Here is a 24,706-nt window from a genome sequence, read left to right as displayed (position 1 = left end):
ACTTCTGGAGGTGTCATCATACCTGATTTCAAGCTGTGCTACACAGAAATAGTAATAAAAACTGCATGGTAATAGAATACAAACAGCTAAAGATTAAACGGAGCTTGGGAAATCCTGTGGAAAAGGGGGAGAAAGGACTGAAGGAGCCACAGGGTTCATGGACACCACAAGAATACCTTACAGAATCAACTAATCTGGGCACATAGAGCCTCACAGAGACTGAACTGCCAAGCCAAGAACATTCATGGGATGCTCTGCACATATGTGACAGTAAGTTACATAGTCTTCATGTGGGACTTTTAAAGTAGGAGCAGGAGCTGTCTCTGAGTACATTGCTTGCTTTTTGATCCCCTTTCCCTGACTGGGCTGCTTTGGTGCTGTTGTGGCTGTAGGAGACATCTGTGTCTGGCAGGACACTGAAACAGAGAAAATCCTGTAGGTAGACATTGAAAGGTTTGGATCGATGAGGTTTGTACATGGGAACCTCTGTCTAACCTGGACGGGACTTTATTTACCCAATCACTGGCAATATTAAAGAAGGCTTTGTTTTTGATCTGTCATTGAGGTGAGGTTTAGTTACAGAAGCCTGTAAACTTAGAGGCCCTGGTGCCAGTTGGCACTAGGTGTAGAAACCTGAAATTCTCCAGCCTGTCTGGAGGGACGGGCGTCTGGGCGTCTCCCATTGGGGGCAGAGAAGTCCCTATGTAGGGATGTGGTTATGGGTGTTATCCATTGGGAGCCGAAAGAGACGAGGCCTTCTAATGGCGTCCCAGGAGAAGGCGGGTCTCTGGAGAGAGCGATCCGGTCTGGTCAACATCTCATTAGATATTGGCCAGGGATCGAAGGCCAGGTGCCCTGTGGCACAGCCGAAAGGACACGTTTTTTACCTAGCTAGGGCTTGGGGCAAGAGCACGTAGAGAAAAAAAAAAAAAAAAAAAAAAAAAAACGCGTGTAGAAGGCTCCCAAGGGAAAATGAGGAGAAGAACCGTGTGGGAGAGGGGACCTTCCCATGAGCAAGCGAGTGAGCGTGTGCACGAGAGAGGGGGGAAGGAATCTGTAGAGGGGGTGTACCGCCCAATGGAGAGTGTGGCCGAAAATGAAAGTCAGCATAGAGGGTCAAACCTAGACATAGAGGGTTAAACCTAGACAATTAAGGCTATGGCTGAGGGGGGGTCCCTCTGTCTCAAAAGATAGTAGGAAGTTGCCAGAGCTCTGTGGTCTGGCAAGAGAGTTTATGCTGAGAAAATGGGTGAACTCACCAATTTAGCCAGTGGTTGCATGTGGTAAACGGCAGTCTGGTAGCCACGAAAGTAAGTCCCCAAACCAGGGAAAGGGGAAGAGTCCCACCTTTTGAGATGGGCAATAAGTGCAGTACTACTTACCTGGAATCTAGTTGTCCTGAGAGGTAGATTTAAGTGGACTTTCTGTAGCTTACAAGAATTACTTTTAAGTTTTAAGAAGGAGATAAAAGTTTAAGACATGTTAGTATTATGATTGTACTCTGCATTGAGAAAAAGGCAGTAGACATACATATGTGTTAACGGCATAAGTACTTTTTAAGGTGAACTCTGAAAAGGCAAAAGCCTTTTATGAAATAAAAAGGGAAACTCACTTGATCTTAACTTTAGTAAGCATAGACATTATGGAGTCTTGTAATCTTGAGCTTAGAACCATAATAGTGGAATAGTGGTATAGTGGAATGTTTTTGTATTAGAGTCAGATTAATAAATTAGAGTTCTACTGATAAAGGTCAAAACCCTGGACAGTTAATACAACAGTAGCAGAACAACAGGAAGAAATATTAGGCCTTTCTGCCTACTTAAGATACCTTAAATCACCTTAGACCTTGTAACCTTTATAACTTGCATTTACCAACCTTAAAACATTTTTTAGAACCTCAAACATTTATAAGTTGAATTATCAAACTTAAGACACTTTTTAAGACTCTCAAATATGTGTAACTTGTATTTTTATAACCTAGACTCCTTTTATCCTTAGACCCTACATAAGGTATATATTTTTTATCTAGCGATATATCTTAAACTGATTAGTGAGCTAACAGTGATCTAATTGTCTGCTCTTTAGCTGGAAAGCTACCATTAGCTTAGCATAGCCATCATGGTGATCAGAGACCTGAGAAGGGTAAGTTATGAGCTAAATAAATATACCAATTTATGTGCCAATCAAAATGACAGAGATGACTAGTTAGTCCATCACCTAGGCAGTGTCCCTGGCTCCTGTGTCTCACGGCATCCTGAACAGAGGCTGTCCAGCCAAGCACAGAAGGTGAGAGACTGCTTCTACTGCTTCCGTGGAAAGAGGAATAGGAGAGATTGACCTCACCTTGCCTTTCACAATGTGACACAATGGCTCTTCAGGTGTCCCCGGCTTTGTCCACAGTTTAGGCTGGGCCCTAGCAGTGGGCCAGTTGGGGCAGTATTGCCCAGTGGTTAGCATACCACAATCCAGAGTCGCAGTCATCTGTTGTTGTGCCCAAATCTTCTCGGAGACCTTGGGGGAGCTACTACCAGGATTTTGGGACTTTCTGTCACAATAAGCTTACGCATGTTAAAATGTCATATTCAGATCTCTGATAGGCTTGAGGGCCAGCATATCTGAGTTACTCTTTGTCTTTATCATTTGCTCTAAATTGTGTAAAAAAAAAAAAAACCTAAACAAAGGCACTAGGTATAGCTTAACATCTTAACCAACTGCAGTTGTTAGTATAACTTTAAATCTGCTCTTTCTGAACTAAAATTAAAGCAAACCTTTTAATCAGATACAGTTTACAGAGAGGCTAGCAAATCTTGCTGATCCTACCACTTTGCATTGAAATTGAACAGTAAAAAGCTTTGCATTTAGGACTAATCAGATGACTGAACATACCTCAGACCTAAACAAAAATGATCGTAAACTCATGGCTTTACCCTCTTATTTTTGGACTAGCATGGTGGCTGGCCACGTGTAACTGAACTCAGCATCCACGATCCCCATCATCAAAATAGAACTTTGTATTTTGACATGATCCTGTTGGAGCCCAGCGTCTACGATTTGCTTTTTATAGGCAAAGCAAAAACAAGTTACATTAATAGAAAGAGAAGTTTTGAAACTGTCAAATTTTTAAAATAACCTTTTTGTAGCAGGCAACATAAAGGTAACATAAACTCTAAGGAACTAGAACAAGTTTTAAGGAACTTGGTGAAACTTCCTCTTTTCTCTGTCTCAAGGTAGAGAAGAGGGTGGAAATGTTTTTCCATAAACAAAGCAGCTTAACAAACAAACAGCTCTCTACAAGATACATTTTAAAAACTGTATTATTTTTTTCAGTTAGCACAGACAATACGGCAGGGTTTTATTTAGTAAAATTGATAAAATAAATACCCAAAATCATTGTCATACCCAAATGCCTGATAAACTTTAAACATTTTATAGCCTTAAACATTTAAACAATTTTTAAAACCCGTTTTTGCAATATCAAAATAAAGTACCCCTTTTGTAGGAGAGAAGTCACAAGGTATAACATGGTAAAGTCAAGATGGCAGTGAGGCACTGAGGCACTTCACATGGTAACCTATACATATGTGTTCATATAAAAACATAGGCACACACTTTAAACAAGTTTCATGAGGCCTTTCAGAACAGAAAACAGAAGGTAGACACACGGAAAATACTGCACAGAGACATTGAGACAAAAAAACGTTAACCAGCTGGCCAAATTTATTGAAAATACTGATGAAGTTAGGGGCGTCCCCCTGAACTTCGGAAGCTGTGACCACCTTGAGCTGTGAGGAATTTTTAGAACAGAGAACATAAAGTACTACACATAGAAATATTGTACAGAAACATTACACTTACGGCCGGCATAAAAACCTTTGGGTCGGGTTCCTGGAGTCTTGGAGTCCCGGGACAAGCCCTCAAAATGTTGTGCCCAGTTTACAAACCCCAAAAGACCAGGAACATAAACCCAATGAGAAAATTATAAAGATTATATAAAGCATTTGAAAATATGTGAGTGGACTATAGGAATGAGGATGAGGGCTTTTAAATAGAAGCGGCTTGGGAAAGGGGCTGAGGGATGGCGCTGGAGAGAGGCACATGGGAGGTGGGGCCTCTTTGCCCGAATTAAAGATCACGCCGGCCATGTGGGGCGGGGTATAGTGGTGAGCATAGCTGCCTTCCAAGCAGTTGACCCGGGTTCGATTCCCGGCCAACGCACCAAGGTTAGGAACCGTGGGAATGTGAAGGTTACACATGGGTCCACAAATCACACCACGAGATCGGTTCCACATGGGAGGTTTATTAGGGGAAGGGGGTTACAGAGAGGGAGGGAGAGAGAGAGAGAGAGACAGAGCGAGGGACAGAGAGAGAGACAGAGCCAGAGAGCAAAAGAGGAAGAAGAGAGAGAGAGAGAAAGAGAGAGAGAGGAGGGCTCCAGTTCTCTTATAGGGTGATCAAGGGCATGCACAGGTAATTTCAGGTAGTTAGGGTGTCTTCACAACTGCCTGATAACTGGTCTATCAGGTTCCTTGGAGCTGGCCATAGAAGTGCCTGCTTACTGACCCCAACACCTCCTCTGTGGCCTAGCAGGACTGCTCCTCCCTTGGGGAGTGGGGAGGTCAAAGAGCCTGCCATTAATTTTCTGTCAGAAATAGTCCCTGTTCCCCTTACTATGGGAAACCAATTGGTTATTGAGCTACCACAAGCTTTGTCCGAGCAAAGGTTCTAGGTTATATCCATACATGGTCCTTGGTTGGAGAAACAGTTTCAGAAAAACCCCTGTGCCCAGATATATTTGGTCCTTGTGGAGCTCCTATCCTTTCCATGTTATACTAACTCTCCTTCTGCTGAAGGTTTGGTTATGAGTCTTAGTATCTGTTTTGAAACGCTTCTAGGTAGAGTCTTTCAGATGCCTTCTGTAGTAGCCAGCAACAAAACACCTTCTTGAGTAACTGTTTTACCATCAGTGCTCTGAAGTACATTTTCACATATACAAGTTCAGATACAAAATGATAATCAAAGCTTGAAGCATCTTCCTATCTGGTTAATTTTTTTTATACCTGAGAAAAAAGAAGTGAGGACAGCAACACAGTTCTTCTGGAGCAAGGAGGCAAGGAGGCAGTCTCAGTCCAGAGAAGAGACTCTCTATTCAGATTTCAAAAGGTATAGTCCCAAAGCTGAATTTCTTCCAGTCCAGGGAGTTCCCTGCTACTGTCAGGCAACTTAAGGATGAATGAGCTGAGTGGGAGGAGAATGTGAGCTGACTACAGAGATGGACACTGATAAAACATGTTTCTAGAAAGCCTGGGCCCAATCCAGGGGAAGAGCAGCCAGACCTAACACTACAGCGTGTGTTCACTGAACTGCGCACATGGAAATCCAAGGAGGGTTAACAGTTCCTGACATGGTTGTAGTTTACAATGTTTGCCCTCACCATACTCTGTGACTGTTATATCTTTGCTTTGTTTAATTTGATTCCCAGGATTTCTTTTTTTTTTTTTAATGCAGTTTATTCAGGAACCTTGAACAATCATCTGACCCTGGGGAAAGCCAGCCCACAGCTTAAATAGCCTCTGGGTAGCCAACCTCAGCATGCCACGTGGGCAATGCAGATAGGTCCACATACATGGAAGCAAGCCAGATCCTCAGCCTTAGCCAAATGTGGAGTTGTTCGTGACAGAGAGCACTCACCATCGGGAAGGTGGAAGGCGGAAACCAGCTCCATCTTTAAGGCGCGGCATTCCGCAGCTCTCTACAGTTTCCCCTTTTTGTTTTAGACGCATCAGGCAAGAGTAGAGGTCTGATCTCTGATATTAGAAATAAATTGTGCTTCCAAGGATTTCAACAGCAACTTTCTGAAAACACGGATTTCAACAGCAACTTTCTGAAAACACAGGAAGACAGAGTCTCCTGTCTTGGCTGAAACAAAGTGGCTATTTTTTGTCTATTGCTATTATTCTTAGATTTATTTTCACGGCTTCCTTGATTTCTTGAATATTTGGGACTTTTCAGATTTTACTTTTCTTTGAGATGTCTCAGTTTCTGCAACTGTATCTCTAGCACCTGAGATGCTCTCTTCCATCTCTTGTATTCTGTGGGTGACACTTACCTTTGTGGTTCCTGATCTTTTCTCTAAAATCTCCAGCTCCAGGGTTTTCTCTGCACTAATGTAAAGTCCAACTGGATCAAAGACCTTAACATAAAACAGACATACTAAATCTGTTAGAAGAAAAAGTGAGGAAGAGGCTTGAACTCACTGGCACAGGAAACAATTTCCTGAAAAGAACACCAACAGCACAAGCTCTAACATCAACAATCAAGGACCTTGTGAAACTGAAAAGCCTCTGAAAAGCAAAGGACACTGTCATCAGAACAAAAGGACAGCCTACAGACTGGGAAATGATCATCAACCCTATATCTGACAGAGGGCTAACATCCAGAATATATAAAGAACTCCAGAAGTTAAACACCAACAAATCAAGTAATCCAATTAAAAAATAGGGTACAGAGCTAAACAGAGAACTCTCAATTAAGGAATATTGAATGGTAGGGGAAACACTCAACGCCTTCAGTATCCTTAGTCATCAGGGAGATGTAAATCAAAATGGCCCTGAGATTTCACCTTACATCCATCAGAATGATTAAGATCAAAAACTCAAGTGACAACACATGCTGCAGAGGATGTGGAGAAAGGGGAACTCTCCTCCATTGCTGGTGGGAATGTAAACTTGTACAACAATTTTGGAAATCAATCTGCCACTATCTCAGACAATTAGAAAGGGTGCTTTCTCAAGATCCAGCTATACCACTCCTAGGCATATATCCAAAATATGCACAAATATACAAGGACATCTGTTCAGTCATTTTCATAGCAGCTTTATTTGTATTAGACAGAATCTGGAAACAACCCAGGTGTCCCTCAACAGAGTAATGGATACTGAAATTGTACATTTACACAATGGAATAGTACTCAACAATTAAAAACAAGGAAATCATGAAATCTGTAGGCAAATGGTGGGAACTAGAAAAGATCATCTTGAGTGAGGTATCCCAGAAACAGAAAGACACACACCATATATACTCACTTATAAGTGGATATTAGACATACAATATAGGATAAACATACTAAACTCTGTACACCTAAAGAAGCTAAGCAAGAAGGAGGACCCTGGGTAAGATGATCAATCCTCATTCAGAAAAGCAAACCTGGCAGGCATTAGAAGAGAGAGAAAACAGGAAACAGGACAGGATCCTACCACAGAGGGCCTCTGAAAGACTCTACCCAGCAGGGTATCAAAGCAGATGCAGAAACTCATAGCCAAACTTTGGGCAGAGTGAAGAGAATCTTATGAAAGAAGGGGAAGATAGAAAGACCTGGAGGGGAAAGGGGCACCACAGGAGAACAGAATAAAAAAATCCGGGCGTCTTTTCTGGTACTGATACTCCAACTATGAACCATGCATGGAGGTAACCTAGAACCCCTGCACAGATGTAGCCCATGGCAGCTCAGTGTCCAAGTAGGTGCCCTACTAAGGGGAGCAAAGGATATCTCTGACATAAACTCAGTGGTCGGCTCTTTGGTCACCTCCCCCTGAGGGGGGAGCAGGCTTACCAGGCCACAGAAAATGTAGCCAGTCCTGATGAGATCCAATAGGCTAGGGTCAGATGGAAGAGGAGGAGGACCTCCCCTATCAGTGGACTTGGGGAGGGGCATGGGAGGAGATAATGGAGGGAAGGTTGGGTTGGGATGGGATAACGGAGGGGGCTATAGCTGGGATACAAAGTGAATAAACTGTAATTAATAAAAATAAATTAATTTAAAAATTTATACAGAAAAAAGTCAAGGTCTTCACAGATATAAAAATGTTAATATTTATATAGAAGCACACAAGCTGAAGGATAGAGAAAACAACTCTGATCAGAGGTATAACCATATCTGATTTCTCATTATACAACAGAGCCATACTAATAATGCTCAGCCTGAAAACATACACACAACTAACATTATTCAGCAGCTTCTAGACTCATTAGTGCAGGCCACCAAAACAGTAACATGAACAGCAACTCAGCCATAAAACCTTTGGTTTACAATCTATCCTGCCTGCAAAATATGCTAGGACAAAGGTGGCAACGAACTCATAGAAGTAAAATCAATGTCTGATTTGATTTAAGGCCCATTCCATGAGAAGAAACCCATGCCCAAGAGCCAGAGACTAGATAGCCCAGAGACATAGAGTAAAAACAAAAATCCTAGAGTCTAAAAAAAAAAATCTATAAAATAATTCCTAATGATATTCTGCATAGATCAGTGCCTCATTCAGTCATCTTCAGAGAGGCTTCCTCTGGAAGCAGATGGGAACAGAAGCAGAGACCCACAGACATAAATCACGTGGAGAGATAGTCTAAGTTGGAAGTCTCTATCAAATCTTACCCTTCAGAGCTCAGAAATCCCATAGAAGAAGAGGTGGAAAGAGTGTAAGAGCCAGAAAGGGTGGGGGATACCAGGAGAACAAGGCCTTCTGAATCGGCTGGGCACATATGAGCTCACAGACTGGAGCAGCAAGCTCCGAGCTGACATGGCTCTGCAACAGATCCTCTGCATATATCGCAGCTATTAGCTTAGCATTTTGATGCGACTCCTAACTGTGATAATAGTGAATCTCTGACTTTTTTGCCTGCTTTGGACACTTTTTCCCATGCTAGGGTGCCATGTCCAACTTCAATATAATAGTTTTCTTTTCATCTTATTATAGTTTATTTCACTGTTTGGGTGTTATCTCCTAGAAGATTTTTTTTCCAATTAGAGACAGAAAGGAATTATGTCTGGAGGAAGGAGAGGAGGAGCAAACTGAGAGAAGTAGAAGGAGGGGAAACTATAATGAGGATATATTATATGAGAAAAGAATCTTTTTCCAACAAAAGGAAAAGAGAAGAAAAATTATATATGTATATACATGTACATATATGCATTCTACAACACTTAATGGAAGAAACAGCCCATGACTTTGAAGAAGAGCAATGAAAGGTATGTGGGAACACTTGAAGGGAGTAAGGTAAGGAGAAAATATGAAATTATGTAATTTTAAATATAAAAGAAATAATTGAGAAAGAATGATATGGTGTTAGTAATAAATAAATAACACATTGATCAATGGAATTGCTCAGATGTTCCAAATGTAAATAATTGCAACTTTAGCTACCTGAATTTTAACAAAGGTGCCACAAGTAAACATTGGGGGAACAGAAATATTAAATAAATGGTGCTGGTAAAAATGAATATTAGCATGTGAAGAAATGAAACTAGGTATCATTTCTCTCCTTTCATAAAAGCCAGTGCCAAGTGGATCAAGACCTTAAATAAGACCTCTTAAGAAGAACGTAAGGTGCTTGCCTCAGCACATAAGCATAAGCAAGGTTGAAGTCTGTAGATCAGGAATTAAGACCAATAATTTAAAAATAGATTTCGACAAACTTTAAAGCTTCTGTATAGCAAAATATCTGTCTATAGTGTGAAAAGAAAGCCCATAGATAGAAGAAATATTTGCCAGCAGTATCTCCAGCAAGATTAATATCGTTAACGTATGAAGAAGTGAAAAACCCTAATCATCAAAAGAACAAACAAACCCATTGGGAAACTGGAGTATGGATCCAACCACAGACTTTTCAAAAGAAGAAACAAAAATGACAAATGACATTTTTAAAATGTTTTCAAAAAAATGTTTTCAACTTTATTATTCATGAAGAAATGCAAAGTAAAACTACTTTTGATGTCATCTCACTACAGTCTTCTAGAATGGCTATATCTAAAAATCAAATGATTCTTTCCAAAATCACTACTCACAGTTTTAGCTTGAAGCAATGTAAAACTTATTATTATATTAGTATTCCACTTAAAACAAATTTTTTGTTTAAGGTTCAAGCTGATGAAGAAATACTGGAGAAAAATCTAGTAACTGTGAAAAGAAAAACAAAAGGCTTCAAGAAAAGTGTAATCTGTATAAAAATGAACTTGAAATTTTAAAATAGAAATTCAGGTACATTATTATAGAAACAATTTTGGTATGCAAATGGAAAAGGTAAACATTTAAAATACATTTTTTTTACTATAAACATGGACTTTTTATGTAATGTACAAGGCTAAGATTTATGACTGAAACTTCTCTAGGTATAAAGCTATCATTTTTTTTTCTTTTTTATTATTTTTTATTTTTTTACAATTTATTTATTACATATATCCTGATTGAAACCCCCTTCCTCAGCTCCTCCCAGTCCTACCCTCCCTCTCTTATTCCCTCTATCCACTTACCCTTGTTAACTGAAAGAGGGAGTTCTCCACCATTGCCATCTGCCCATAGCTTGTCAAGTCTCACCAGGACCGCCTGGATCCTCTTCTTCTGTGGCCAGAGGCAAGTGATCAAAGCAGAAGACAATTGAGTTCATGACAAAGACAGCTCCTGCTCCACTTACTCTGGAACACACATGGAGACCAATTGGCTATATCTGAGCAGAGGGTCTAGACTACTATAGTGAAAAGAAACAACATAACACAAACACAGGAAGGAAGGTGTTACTACTTATCCAGAAATCCTTATAGATCAGTAACAGAGTGGCAAGAACAATGTCACCTGAAGGCAAAATGCACAGACCAAATATGAACAAAGCAAGCAATTCAAACAGAGATTGTACATCCAAGTAATTAAGGGATGCTCTTCAATGCACATGTTTCAAAACTTTAATTTTTAAAATTTTAAAATGTTTCCAATGATATTCCTCTACAGAGAATTCTCTGTTTAGCTCTGTTCCTCATTTTTTAATTGGATTACTTGGTTTGTTGCTTTTCAGCTTCTTTAGTTCTTTATATATCCTGGATATGAGCCCTCTGTCAGATAGAGGGTTGGTGAATATTCTTTCCCAATCTGTAGGCAGTCATTTTGTTTTGATGACTATGTCCTTTGCTTTACAGAAGATTTTCAGTTTCATGAGGTCCCATTTATTGATTGTTGTTATTAGAGCCTGTGTTGTTGGTGTTCTGGTCAGGAAGTTGTCTCCTGTACCAACGAGTTCTAGGGTATTCCCCACTTTTTCTTCTAATCGATTTAATGTGTCTGGTTTTATGTTGAGGTCTTTGATCCACTTGGACTTTAGTTTTGTGCAGGGCGATAAGTATGGATCTATTTGCATTTTTCTACATGTAGATCAACTGCATTTGTCACCAGGGAAACGCAAATCAAAACGACCCTGAGATTTCACCTTGCACCCATCAGAATGGCCAAGATGAAAAACTCAAGTGACAACACATGCTGGAGAGGTTGTGGAGAAAGTCGAACCACTTTGGAAATCAGTCTGGTGCTTTCTCAGACAACTAGGAATAGTGCTTCCTCAAGATTCTGCCATACCACTCCTAGGCATATATCCAAAAGAGGCTCAAGTACACAATAAGGACATTTGCTCAACCATGTTTGTAGCAGCTTTATTTGTAATAGCTAGAAGCTGGAAACAACCCAGATGCCCCTCAGTGGAGGAATGGATACAGAAATTGTGGTACACAATGGAATATTACTCAGCAATAAAAAACATGGAAATCATGAAATTTGCAGGTAAATGGTGGGATCTGGAAAAGATCATCCTGAGTGAGCTATCCCAGAAGTAGAGGGACATATATGGTATATACTCACTCATATAGACATATAATATAGGATAAACCTACTGAAATCTGTACACCTTAAGAGGCTGATTAAGAGGGAGGACTCTTGCTAAAATGCTCAATCCCCATCCCAAAAGGCAAAGAGGATGGGCATCAGAAGAAGAAGAAAACGAAACAATCTAGGAACTTGCCACAGAGGGCCTCTGAAAGGCTCTGCCCTGCACACTATCAAAGCAGATGCTGAGACTTATGTCCAACTGTTGGGCAGAGTGCATGGAATCTTATGAAAGAAATGGCAAATAGTAAGATCTGGAGAGGACAGGAGCTCCACAGGAGAGCAACAGAAGCAAAAATATTGAACATAGGGGTCTTTCCAGAGACTCATACTCCAACCAAAGACCATGCATGGAGATAACCTAGAACCCCTGCACAGATGTAGCACATGACAGCATAGTATCCAAGTGGGTTCCATAGTAATGGGAAGAGGGACTGCCTCTGACACAATCTGATTGGCCTGCTCTTTGATCACTTCCTCCTGAGGGGGGAGCAGCCTTGCCTGGCCACAGAAGATGACAGTGCAGCCACTCCTGATGAGATCTGATAGACTAGGATAAGAAGGAAGGAGAGGAGGACCTCCCCTATCAGTGGACTTGGGGAGGAGAATGCGTGAAGGAGGGGGAGGGAGAGTGAGATTGGGAGGAGAGGAGGGAGGGGTTTATGGGGGGCATACAAAGTGAATAAAACATAATTAATAAAAGTTAAAAAGTATTTCCAATGAAATAAAAAAAAAAACAGGGGGCTAACAAGATAGCTCAGTTGGAATGGGTGCTTGCTACTTAACATTGCCAGCCAGACTACTTAAGTTTCCTTCCTGGAATCCATGTGCATTGGTTCAAATGATAATATCTCCCATAGACTCATGTTTGGTGGAACTGTTTGGGGAAGGATTGGGAGGTGTGGTCTTATTGAAAGAGGTATGTCACTGACTGGTTTTGGAGTTTCAAAAGACTGGGGTTATTTCCAGCATGTTCTCTGCCTCTTGCTTGTGGATCCAGATGTGGGCTCTCAGCTGTTTCTGTTACCATGCCTTTGCTCTGCCATCATGGACCCTATACCATGTGGAATCATGAGCCCCAAATTAAAAGCTTTCTTCTATTAAAAAAAAATCAAATGATAACCAATGTGGACAAGAATCTTAAAAAAATGAACACATGTTCATTGTTGGTGTGTGGGTAAAACAAGTGCAGTCACTACTGAAATTGGTATGCAGTTTTCTAGAAAACAGAAATACCATGGTACTCAGGTATACCATTCATGGAAATGCAGGCAAAGTACTACAAAGATACTTGTTCTGCTGTGTCCATGGGTCTTTTGTGCACAACAGCTAAGAAATTGTCTGAATAAATGTCCATAAACAGATATATAGATAATAATTTGCATGGGACATACACAGAAATGGGATCTTACTCAGCTGAAAGAACATGAAATTATTAATTTCAAGGTAAAAGGTATAGAGGAATTCTAATCCAGTAACACGGCTGCTCCGGCAAGGGATCATATCCAAACACCTTCTAGGTCTGTGTTATCTGGCTAGAATACAGACACCTCCTAAGTACACACCTTTAATCCCAAACAATGACATCTAATTGAGGGGCAAAATGACAAATCAGAGGAATATTTGACAGACTGACTCAAGAGATAGGCTATGCCCGACCCCCAGGAGAAACCCCTTAAGAGCAAAACGGAGAGGTGGAGAGCTGAGTTGGGAATCAGTTCAGTTAGTGTAGTTCGGGCAGCTCAGCTGAGTTTGTTGGTGAGTTCTGTTCAGTTTGTGCAGTTTGTGCAGTGCAGGTCAACAGAGGCAGTTGAATCTAGAGAATCAGGAGGAGCCAGAAAATTAGAACAAATTGCCAGAGTTAGTTTGAGGCCAAGCAGAGCAATTTAGTGGGAAGCCAGAAGAAGCCAGTTTGAATCAGTCAGCTCGGAGAGGAGTTTGAGCCAGAACAGCTGAGTTGATCCAGCCAGCCTGTGTTCAGAAACAACTAGAAAGGGTGAGCTTATTCAGCAGTAAACCTTCAAAATGGCAATCACATCTGGTGAATAAAAATTACCTTTACGAAAAGGATAAAGCCAGAAAAAATACTGTAACTTATAACTCAGGCCTACAAATAATTGCCTACTATTTTCTCTCTACAAGGATCCTAGCTTTAAATTTTCAGATTTTATGTTTCACTTACAGTATTTTTCAGAAGCTATAAAACTGTAAAGGGGTCATTGGGGTCAAGGTGCCTTTACAGGAGGGAAGAATGTCAGAAAATAGATCACATAAAAACAAGGGTGGGGGAAGGCAACATCAGGGTGGAGAGTCTGAAGCATGGATTGGACTAGTGATGTGGGAGAGACAAGGTGGAGCAAAAGGAAGTAACTAAAACTAAGGATTTATTTCTTTAATTGTTGCCTCTTTGTGGAGTTTCTATCCTCTCAAAGTCTTTCTGTCTCCCCCTTATTCCATAAGACTCCCTGCACTCTGCCCAAAGTTTGGCTATGAGTCTCAGCATCTGCTTCGATACCCTGCTGGGTAGTCTTTCAAAAGCACCCTGTGGAAGGCTCCTGTCCTGTTCCCTGTCTTCTCTTACTTCTGATGTCTATCCAGTTTGCCCTTTTAAATGAGAATTATGCCTCTTCCCTAGGGTCACTCATGACCTTCTTAAAAGAGGATGAGGATCTGGAAAGTTCTTTCCTAACACCTATTTCCCACAGTGCTTCTCTTGTAGACTTCAGAAAGGTGATTTTTGTGTATAATTTGGTTTTGGGAGGAAAAAAGGAGACCTCTTTTTGTATCTAAGGTGATGAACTAATATGCCATTTATGGTCAGTTTTCATGATCTGAGAACCATTTGCATTTGTGATATGATTATTAGCAAGCACTCAGACATTACTGAAAATCACTGCCATTTCCATTAATATCACTTGCATTCCCCAGCAGGGCTCTAGCCCAACTCCTAAACATTGTCAGAAGTTTTCAGACTCCATCACCATCAGCTCTTCAAAAAGAGGTTGAGCATTGTATGCTGCACTAATAAACAAGTAAATCCCTTTACAATTTCAGGTGGAATAGGTTGTCATAGACAGCAACAGAATTGGAATGTGTCCTGTCATATTGGGAGCACAGCATGAAGGTTCTTTCTGCCAGAGATTTCCAGGGAAACCAGAAATCTTAAGCAACATAAAATTGTCTTTCCAATGGGAAAAATATAAAACCTGTTATTACATCCATAAACCTGAGAATTGGAAGTAATTAATAAATACCTTGATGTTTTGTGTTATCTGTTGGACCAGGCTATATCAAGCTCCTACCACCAGTACCAGACCTGGCTAATAATTTAAATGACCCTTACAGTCAGGGGCTCACCAAGCCACCATAATCATACAAAATAATTATAAATAATAATAACCGTCCCATAATCATAATAATAGTGTGAAAGACTATTATCTGTATAGCCAGAGGCTCCCCCAAGTTATACAACCAGGATTGGCGATACCTAATAGCCCAAATGACATATATCCTATCTACCTAAGAGTAGACCAGACCTTTCCTTAGGCCCTTAAGCCAGTACAATCTGAATTGAGTTTTCATTCTCACCTCTTCGCAGTTGGCTTCCTTGCCTGCTTTGATGACCTACAGTGTTCCCCTATAGGCCCATGATTTCTGTTTCTTTCTAAGGATTTTTCCTAAAACTTTGGAGGAGAATTTGGTGGAACCTTGTTAGAGAGACAGTAGAGTCACACTCCTACAAATGTACATTCCGGAAAAAAAAACTTTTCAAGAGTTGGCACTGCATTATATGCATTTTCCACTGTTTGAAGTAATAACTCATTAGTATGTGTTTCTAAAAGAATGAAAATACTAATACTATGTCAAAAGGGAATGAGATCTGTCAAAGAAAAAGGTGTAACAAACAGGTTGTCAGATCAAATCAGCACAGCAGATCTAGTATAGCATGGGAGACCTCAAATTTTTATGTGAACTCAGAAAGTTCAGATGTAACATGCAAAGTGAGGATTTTCTTTAATTAAAAGTTCCATAAAGGACAAGACTATTTATACTGACTGAAATATCAACTGTGGATAATTAATTAAATTACAAAATTACATAAGATATATCAGAGGAGTGACTGAAAAGAGAATTAAGAAAGAAACCTTAAAAGAGGTGGGGAAAAAAAAAGGATAATGGTGTACATGAGCCCTGAAAGCAAAAGGGGGACATACTGGCTGGTTTTGTGTAGCAATAAATAAGAAAGAAAAGGCTGTGGCTTAATACTGATATGTTTGTGTGTTAAGTTGACAAGGGGTCAGTTGTACTGGCTAGTTTCGTGTTTCAACTTGACTAAGCTAGAATCACCAGAAAGGAGGGATCCTCAATTGAGGAAACGCCTCTATGAGATCCAGCTAAAAGGCATTTTCTCAATTATTGGTCAATGGGAAGGGCTCAGCCAATTTTTGGGTGGTGCCATCGCTGAGCTGGTGGCCCTGGGTTCTATAATAAAGCAGGCTGAGGCATGCAAAGCAAGCCAGTAAGCAGCACCCTCCACGGCCTCTGCATCAGCTCCTGCATCTGGGATCCTGTCCTGTTTGGGTTCCGGTCCTGACATTCTTCAATATTGAACAGTGCTGTGGAAGGGAAATAAACCTTTTCCTCCCCAACTTGCATTTAGGTAGTGGTGTTTTGTTGTGGCAATAAAACTCCTAAAACAAATTGGTAACATTCTAGTTGGATATTTCTGTAGCAGTTCTGATCATGTTTTTGGAAGGATTGTGGAAGGACTTTGAAACTCTAGGCTAGAAAGTCCATTGAGTGTTGAGAGCTCAGTGGAATGTTCTTTAGGAGCTTGAAATATAAGAATTTTGAAAGCAATGCAGAAGATGGAGGCCTGACTTATGAAGTTTCAGAGGGAAATTTAAAGATTTTTCTATTTTTTTTAACTTTTTAATTAATTACAGTTTATTCACTTTGTATCCTCCCTGTACATCCCTCCCTCTTCCCCTCCCAATTCCACCCTCCCTCTTCCCCACCTGTGTCCCTCTCCCAGTCCACTGAAAAGGGGGGTCCTCCTCCCCTTCCCTCTGACCCTAGTCTATCAGGTCTCATCAGGAGTGGCTACATTGTCTTCTTCTGTGGCCTGGTAAGGCTGCTCCCCCCTCAGGGGGAAGGTGATCAAAGAGCAGACTAATCAGTTCATGTCAGAGACAGTCCCTGTCCCCATTACTATGGAGGACATTTGGATACTGAACTGCCATGGGCTACCTCCATGCAGGGGTTCCAGGCCATCTCCACGAATGGTCCTTGGCGGGAGTATCAGTTTCAGAAAAGACCCCTGTGCCCAGACTTTTGGGATCTGTCACTGTCCTTGTGGAGCTCCTGTCCTCTTCAGGTCTTACTATCTCCCACTTCTTTCATAAGATTCCCTGCACTCTGCTCAAAGTTTGGCTATGAGTCTCAACATCTGCCTTGATACCCTGCAGGGTAGAGCCTTTCAGAGGCCCTCTGTGGTAGGCTCCTGTCCTGTTCCCTCTTTTCTCCCTCCTCTGACGTCCAACCTCTTTGCAGATGAAGTGATGAATCGTAGAAAAAATTGACAGAATGAGTCAGAGACAGGGTACACCAACTCACAGGAGAATAGTACAAGAGGCTACTTAAGATCAATGTAGGGAGAAGCAGTTCAGCTCATTGAAGTTCAGTTGAGTACAGCTGAATTCAGTTCAGTGCAGTAGTTTAGAGTATTTCAGTTCAAAGCATTTGATTTGTGCAGCTGGGGCAGTTCAGTTCCTGGAGTTCAGGGGCAGTTTTTCCAAGCAGAACAATTCAGAAGTGAGAGAAGCCAATTTGAGACAGTCAGGTTGCAAAGTTTGAGCCACAACAGCTGAGTTGAAACAGCCAGCCAGAGTTCAGGAAGAGCTACAAAGGGTGACTTTGTTCAGCAGTAAGTCTCAGAGACTGAAACACTTTAGGCCTAGGTTAGCAGATAGAGGCTGGAAGCTGAAAGCTGAAACCTTCTGCAAGGTCGAGGCTTGCAGAAGATTTGATTTTACAGAGGCTAGAAGTTTCCAGGCCTAGGCCTAGGGACAGTCATATAAAAACACTCTGGGCTCAGTCCAAGCCATGCATTCATAAAGGTTGGGTACTGATCTCTGACCCTTCTCTGAGGAAATAAAACCAACATTTACAAGAGTCAGCTGTGGTTAAGAACAGATCAGCACCACTGAAGTGAAACCTTTGCATTACTACAACAATTGAAGCTAAAAAATTTAACAGTGATTAAGAAGAAACCAGCATCACTGAGTTAAAATCTTCTGGGAAGTGTTTCCTGAAAGCATAGAGAAGCTGAACACAGCTTCTCTATGTGGCTAAGGTTGTACCTTGAACTGGAAGCCAGGCTTGGTAATGTCTAAGAGTAACCATGTACTGGTTTTGAAGGCATGAGGGATCATGGAGAGCAGCTGACGCTTGGCACTGTGAGCTGCCAGGAGAGGCCCTTAGTGAAGGTGCAGCCTCAGCGGCAGTTTAACGTTCAGGACTGAAGAGGTCATGCAAAGAAGTGGAGGCTTGGCACCAGGAAGATACTATGTGAGGCTACTGATGAAAGTGCAACCCAGCTGCAGTAGAAGACCCCAGAGTTTTGGAGCTGTAAATACCATGGGATAACCAACCACTAAGAGCAGCAGCAGTGGAGTGGAGCCAGGCTGAGCCTAGAAGACAAGCTGAGTGTGCTACAGAGGAGAGAACATGAGAAGTAACCTCAGTCTTTGGAGGAGTCCAGAAGGTCCTTACTGGATCCCAGACACTGGACTGTTGGAGTTTGCTTTTGCTTTGATTTGAGTGTAACTATGTCCTGATATTTCTGTCATGAAGTAAAAAGTATTTTACTGGAGCCCACAGTTGAGAGATTTTGGATTTTAAAAGAGATTGGCTATTTTAAAGTAATTGACATTTTAATGTGTTTGAATTTATAAAAACTGTGAGATTTTTTAAATTGTTTATGTTTTTAATGTGAGATCTGTGGGATGAATAAGAAAGAAAGGGTTGTGGCTCAATGGTGATGTATTTGTGTGTTAAGTTGACCAAGGGTCAGCTGTACTGCCTGGTTTTGTATATCTTTATTTAAACTAGAGTAATCAGAAAGGAAGGAGCCTCAGTGGAGGAAATGAATCCATGAGATCCAGCTGGAAGGCATTTTCTCAATTAGTGATTAGTGGTGGAGGGCCTAGCCCATTGTGGGTGGTTCCATCCCTTGGTCAGCGGTCCTGGGTTCTGTAAGAAATCAGGCTGAGCAAGCCATGTGAAGCAAGCCAGAAAGCAATTACTCCTCCATGGCTTCTGCATCAGCTCCTGACTCCAGAATCCTGCCCTGTTAGAGTTCTTGTCCTGACTTTCTTTAGTCATGAACAGTGATGTGGAAGTGGAAGTGATATAGTACCCCCCCCAACTTGCTTTTTTGGTAATGGTGTGTTTGTCGAAGCAATAAAAACCCTAAGTAAGATAGGGGCCTGACTATTTGTGAAGATGAGGTAGACTGTGGAGGGCATGGGTGAGCACTGTGGAGATTAATCATGAAAAACAGCAATTACACAGATGTAGAAGAATTGGTATTATGTGTTTTCTCTTTTCACACATTATTTTCATTTCTGAGATTCATAACTATGAAGAAATAAGAGTAATTAGCATCAGAGCCTGGAGTCAAACTATTTTTACTGTCAATGAGAATTCCTGGAAAGAAGCTGTGTGCCTAAAGGATGATAGACAGATTAGAAATTCAGTGACGTGGGAAGGTTGAAATTCTGCAGATAGATGCTAACTACCTTATCTCTGATAGCTTAACCCCATGAAGAGAAATTTCTTGCCCACTTCTGTGTTAGAAATAGAATCCCGTGACTAGTAGATAAAAAAATCTTTTGACATGTATATGGCTTCTAGTTCATTATTTTTTATGGAGTTCCTGAGTGTTTGAATGACTAGGTCTCTGCATCTATATCTGTTTCTTGTATCTTTTCATGGGCTTTTCCCCTTCTGCTTTGTTTTCGGTTTATCTTATTATTATTTTTTTATCCCTTGCAAGCCTGTTTGTTTTCTAATGAGAGACTGTCGGGAGCCTTGACTCCAGTGGCCTGTGTTGATATTTAAATCTCGGCGGAGAGATGGCTTTTAGGAAGCCTTTACTAATGGCAGAGGAGAACTTGCAAGTCCATCTCCTTTTGTTTGTGACAGCAGGTGGGATAGCTTGTGAGGATCACACCTCTTCCTCAGGCTCCTTGTGCAAATTAACCATTGTTCTGAGATGTTTCTACTCTGGCTTAGAAACTCTACAGTAAAAAGACAGGCTGACAGTTACTGCAGAAGAAGGCTGAAGATGATGCTCCAAGCATCCTGTCTCAACTCTTGTGTAAACAGGACACAAATAAAGCAACTAAATACAATGTTGTGCTATGGGAGGAGCCGGAGGACAGGAAAGAGGGGAGGAGCTAGAGAAGAGGGTTAGTGACAGAGATGGGGAGACTGGCTGCTGGCACTGCTTGCTGCAAGCAGCCTGCCTTTTGCTGTGGCTGTCGAGGCTGGACCTTTAAAAAGTTTCCTGTGTGCTGTGTGTTTATTTTATTAATTTTAACCCTCACTCCCAACTCAAGAACCGTTCGACTCTGCCCGGCTGGCTCCGGCAAGAGACAGAAAAGGTGTAGATGAGGATGGAAAGGAATATATGTAGGAACTGGGAGAAGAGAGAAGGAAACTGTAATCAGAGTGTATTATGTGAGAAAAACATCTATTTTCAATAAAAGGATAAAATAGTTAAAATTTCAAGAACAACAGAAAAAAAAACTTTGGAGTCAATTAACCAGTAGCTTCTATAACTAAAAGCTAAGACAGCATCAGACAATATCTGAAGCCTATAGGAAAGACTCCCACTTTTCTATAATCCACTTTCCTGATGCTTCTACTCTTGTACTTAAGAAATATATCCATTTATGGCTTTCTTTGTTCTGTTACTAAAAGAAAAAACTTCATAAGATTGTTTTGAATAGGAGTATGGGACTAAAGGTAAGATAAACATTTTTCTAGGCCATGATCACTAATATTTGGCTCTAGAATATAAGATCTTTAATTTTTTTACAATCAAGCTGTATTATTTTTGCACTGATACTATTGGCAAAATTGTCTAATCATTCTGACAACTAATTCTTAGTTATTATAAATCTAGAGGAGAAACATCTTATTCATTTCCATACTTCACACCTCTCACCACTGTGCCTGTCCATCTTATTTTCTTTATTTCTCTCACAAGGTTCATCATGTGGATGCCTCCTTCTACAAGACTAATTTAATGTTTAGATCAACTCAGGTATTTTCCATGACAACATCCATTACATTACAGATTAATTTCATGCTCTGTGCTTGTTTGTCTCTATTTTTAGCAATGCAAAATATTAAAGTGCAAATAAAATGCTTAGCAATTAATATACACATAAATTAATTCAGAATGCCTGAACATTTACTTGTACAATATACTTAGTAAATTAACCTTTCATTTATGAGAAAAGACATTTCTGAGCAAAGATAGAGTTGCATATTGTACACCGAAGACACAGTTTACCCCCAGTTATTCATAAGACCTATGCTGAGAGATGAACATAGAACAATCCGAGTACTTACTGTGATTTAAATAGTAAAGGAGAGAAATGCCATGGGACATTGTAAATATATTTTACAATAATTTTAATTTTGTTCAGTCATGTTCCAACAGTCTGCTATTTATGTCTAAGTCTTTCTTTTGTAACCATCAGACATACCAGGATTTAATTCAATCAATACTACAAAACTTTGTGTGGCTTTCAGTCACATTTTATCCTCCAATTAACACCAGACTATAATGACAAGTATAACCTGGAGACATATTTTGTTTAGAAATTCTTGGAAGGAAAATACCTTCTTTTTTTTTTCTTATGACCAGTAAAGAGAAAAACAAATATTCAAAAAAGAAAACAACTTCTAAGATCTGGAATTTTATATTCCAAATTACGTGTTGACCATATCATCATTTTGTCATTTATTTATTTTATTCACTTTACACCCTTGTAGCCCCTTCCCTCCTCCTTTTCCAGTCCCATCCTCTCTCCCTCCCTCCCCTTTTCAAAAGAAAAGGGTAGCTCCCTTTCTGCCCACCCCAGATCATCAAGTTGCATCAGGATTGGGCATGTCTTCTTCCACTGTGGCCTGTCAAGGCAGTCCTGCCAGGAGAAAGTAATTCACTGTTTTGAGAACACAGCCTGTGAAGCAACTGCCTGAAAGCATCCTTCACCTGCTGGTTCCTTAGGGTGTAGATAAAAGGGTTTAGCAAAGGGGCCACAGAAGTGTTGAGCACAGCCACACCTTTATTTAAAGTCACCCTTTCCTTGGCTGATGTTTTCATGTACATGAAGATACAACTTCCATACGTTATGGAGACCACAACCATGTGGGAGGAGCAGGTGGAAAAGGCCTTTCTCCGTTGTTGAGCTGAAGGGAACTTTAAGATGGTTTTGATGATGAGTGTGTAGGAGAGGATCACTAAGATCAAGGTGATGACAAGTGTCATTACAGCTATGACAAAAGCCATCCATTCTATGAAACGTGTGTCTGTGCAAGACAGCTGCAGGACAGGAGACGTGTCACATAGAAAGTGATCTATCATTTTGGAAGCACAGAATTCCAGCTTCAGTCCCAACATCAAAGGGGGGAAGATGGATAAGAACCCAGTCACCCAGGAGCTGAGGACCAGCAGGTGGCACACTTTGCTGTTCATGATGATGGGGTAGTGCAGTGGTCTGCAGATGGCAACATAGCGATCGAAGGACATGGCAGCCAGGAGATAGAATTCTGTAATTAGTAATAGAAAGAAAAAAAATAATTGAGTTAGACAAGCTCCATAAGAAATTGTTTTGTCTCCAGTGAAAATGCTGGTTAAGAATCGTGGAATACAGGAAGATGTGAATGCAATTTCCAAGAAGGAGAAATTCCGGAGGAAGAAGTACATTGGAGTCTTGAGGTGGGGATCCAGCAGGGTGAGGAGGATGATCACTAAGTTCCCCATCATGCTCAAGATGTAATTGAAAAACAGAAACAGGAAAATCAGGATTTGTAGCTGAGGGTCATCAGTCAGTCCAAGCAAAATGAACACAATCTCTGCTGACTGGTTCTTCATTTCTCCTTTATTCTAACATGTCTACGAAGATGTAGAAAAAGTACACATTTATAAATTGTTCCCTTTCCATCACAGAAAAATTTCTTATTCAGAAATGTAATCAATGTCCATATTTAAAAAAAAAACCTTAGAATTTGCCTATGATCCCATCCTCAACCTCATTAAAATAGCAATTATTTCTTTTCTGTAGAGAGTTGAGTATAATTGTGTATTTACAGATAAAAGGCTGGTCACTTGGAATTCAGGTTTTCAGTTTCATTAATATTAACCTTTGCACATCTTTCCTATACTTAATTTCATTAGACTCTTCAAATATGTAATATTTAAAATTTTGGGATTATATTAAATAAATCCATATATTCCCAGTAATGATAAAACTTCTAACTTAGGAATACACATATACAAAATATCCTAAGAAAGGAAAAAAATTAAAATAAATGGCAACATAAAGTGAGATTCTTGCAGGGTCAAAATATAGTGATGATGTAAATTAAATGCTTAGGAAATAATTGGAAAACATGAAGAGAGTACAAGTTTCAAACTGAGTCTACAGTTCAACCCATTACCATAAGCTCCTTTTTTGCCTTTTTTTTTCCAGAGCTGAGGACCTAACCCAATGCCTTGCACTTGCTAGGCAAGTACTCTACCACTGAGTAAATCCCCAACCCCAGCTCTTTTTTTTTTTTTTAATATAATTTGCTTCTCATATCCTATGACTCATGACAAATAAGAGAGACAAAAAATATGTACAGAAAAAGTAATAACTAATGTTTCACCTCTAAACATAAATACGGTATTTCAAATAGATATGCAAGGCTCATTCATTTTTTAGAAAGAGTTTTTTAACAAATGCGTTTTATTTCTACCCACAGAATCAACTAACCTGGGCTTATAGGGGCCTAAAGAGAAGGAATTATCAACCAGGGAGCCTACATGGGACTGATACAGGCCTCTGCACATATGTGCAGTTGTGTTGCTTAGTCTTCCTGTGGGATCCCTAACAGTGGGAGAAAGGCCTCTCTCTGTTTCCCGCCTCTGGAAACTTACTGGGTTGTCTTGTTCAGCCTTAATAGTCTTACTGCATCTTGATATGCCATGACTGGTTGACATCCATGGGATGCCTGCCCTTTTCTGAAGAGAAATGAAGGAGTGGATGGGGGTGGGGAGCGCGAAAGTGGCTGGGAGGAAATAGGAGGAGAGGTGGCAGGGACGTAAACAAATGAACAACCCCTCCCCAGATACGTCACATTTCTAAAGTATCTTGAGTCAATATAAAACCGTAATTTATAGTTTTATAACTATCACAGTTTTCAAGTGAATAATTATAACAACATACTTTAAGTTTGAAAACCCATGTTTTTGTCTAATGCATAGGACCTAAGATAGCTTGTAATTCCCTCCTAATTAATTTATGAAGTAGAATCAAATGACACACAAATAATAATATGTATATGGAATTTAAAATAGCCCCACAGAAACAATCTTTGCCTTCCTCAGTATCTAGAATTTGTTTATGGAGTCTACTTCAATCATTCCAACAAAGCTGAAACTAATTCTTAGTGAATTTTGTGGGAGTAATTATATTTTCTTCCCAATATTCTCATGTAACAAATGGGTGAATTAAATTGTTTTTCTTATAAGAATTTTAAATCTTTGGTGACATTCCAGATACTACTTCCTTTCCAATACAGTTTCTTTAGAAACAGTTTGATGATGTTACCACTGAGAGCAACATAACATTTTTTCATATTTCCGTGGTTTAAAAACCAAGGACCATGCATGGAGATAACCTAGAACCCCTGCTCAGATGTAGCCCATGGCAGTTTGGTATCCAAGT

At 40.3% G+C, this 24,706-nt stretch overlaps 1 protein-coding gene across 1 annotated transcript; it reads right to left on the bottom strand.

Annotated features, from left to right (window-relative positions):
* Positions 1–700: 700 nt before the first annotated feature.
* LOC110540575 (olfactory receptor 6C6-like) lies at positions 701–22,869 on the bottom strand. The gene is made up of 2 exons (XM_021627332.1): positions 21,921–22,869; positions 701–855 (listed from the first exon to the last, which is right to left on the bottom strand). Exons 1-2 carry the CDS (start codon positions 22,867–22,869, stop codon positions 701–703), a joined length of 1,104 nt encoding a protein of 367 aa, XP_021483007.1.
* Between the last annotated feature and the right edge of the window lie 1,837 nt (positions 22,870–24,706).

This window comes from Meriones unguiculatus, chromosome 7 (assembly GCF_030254825.1).
Source record: "Meriones unguiculatus strain TT.TT164.6M chromosome 7, Bangor_MerUng_6.1, whole genome shotgun sequence".
NCBI classification, from domain to species: domain Eukaryota; kingdom Metazoa; phylum Chordata; class Mammalia; order Rodentia; family Muridae; genus Meriones; species Meriones unguiculatus.
Note: the sequence above shows the minus strand (reverse complement) of the source record. Positions and strands in the feature narration are given on the sequence as shown.

Bases quoted from the DNA above. Each gene is read 5' to 3' on its own strand.
- LOC110540575 (XM_021627332.1), bottom strand. From the start codon at position 22,869: ATGAAGAACCAGTCAGCAGAGATTGTGTTCATTTTGCTTGGACTGACT. The intron at 856-21,920 runs GCAGGACTGCCT...GCTGTGCCACAG, and splicing joins CAGTGAATTACTTTCTCCTG to GGCACCTGGCCTTCGATCCC.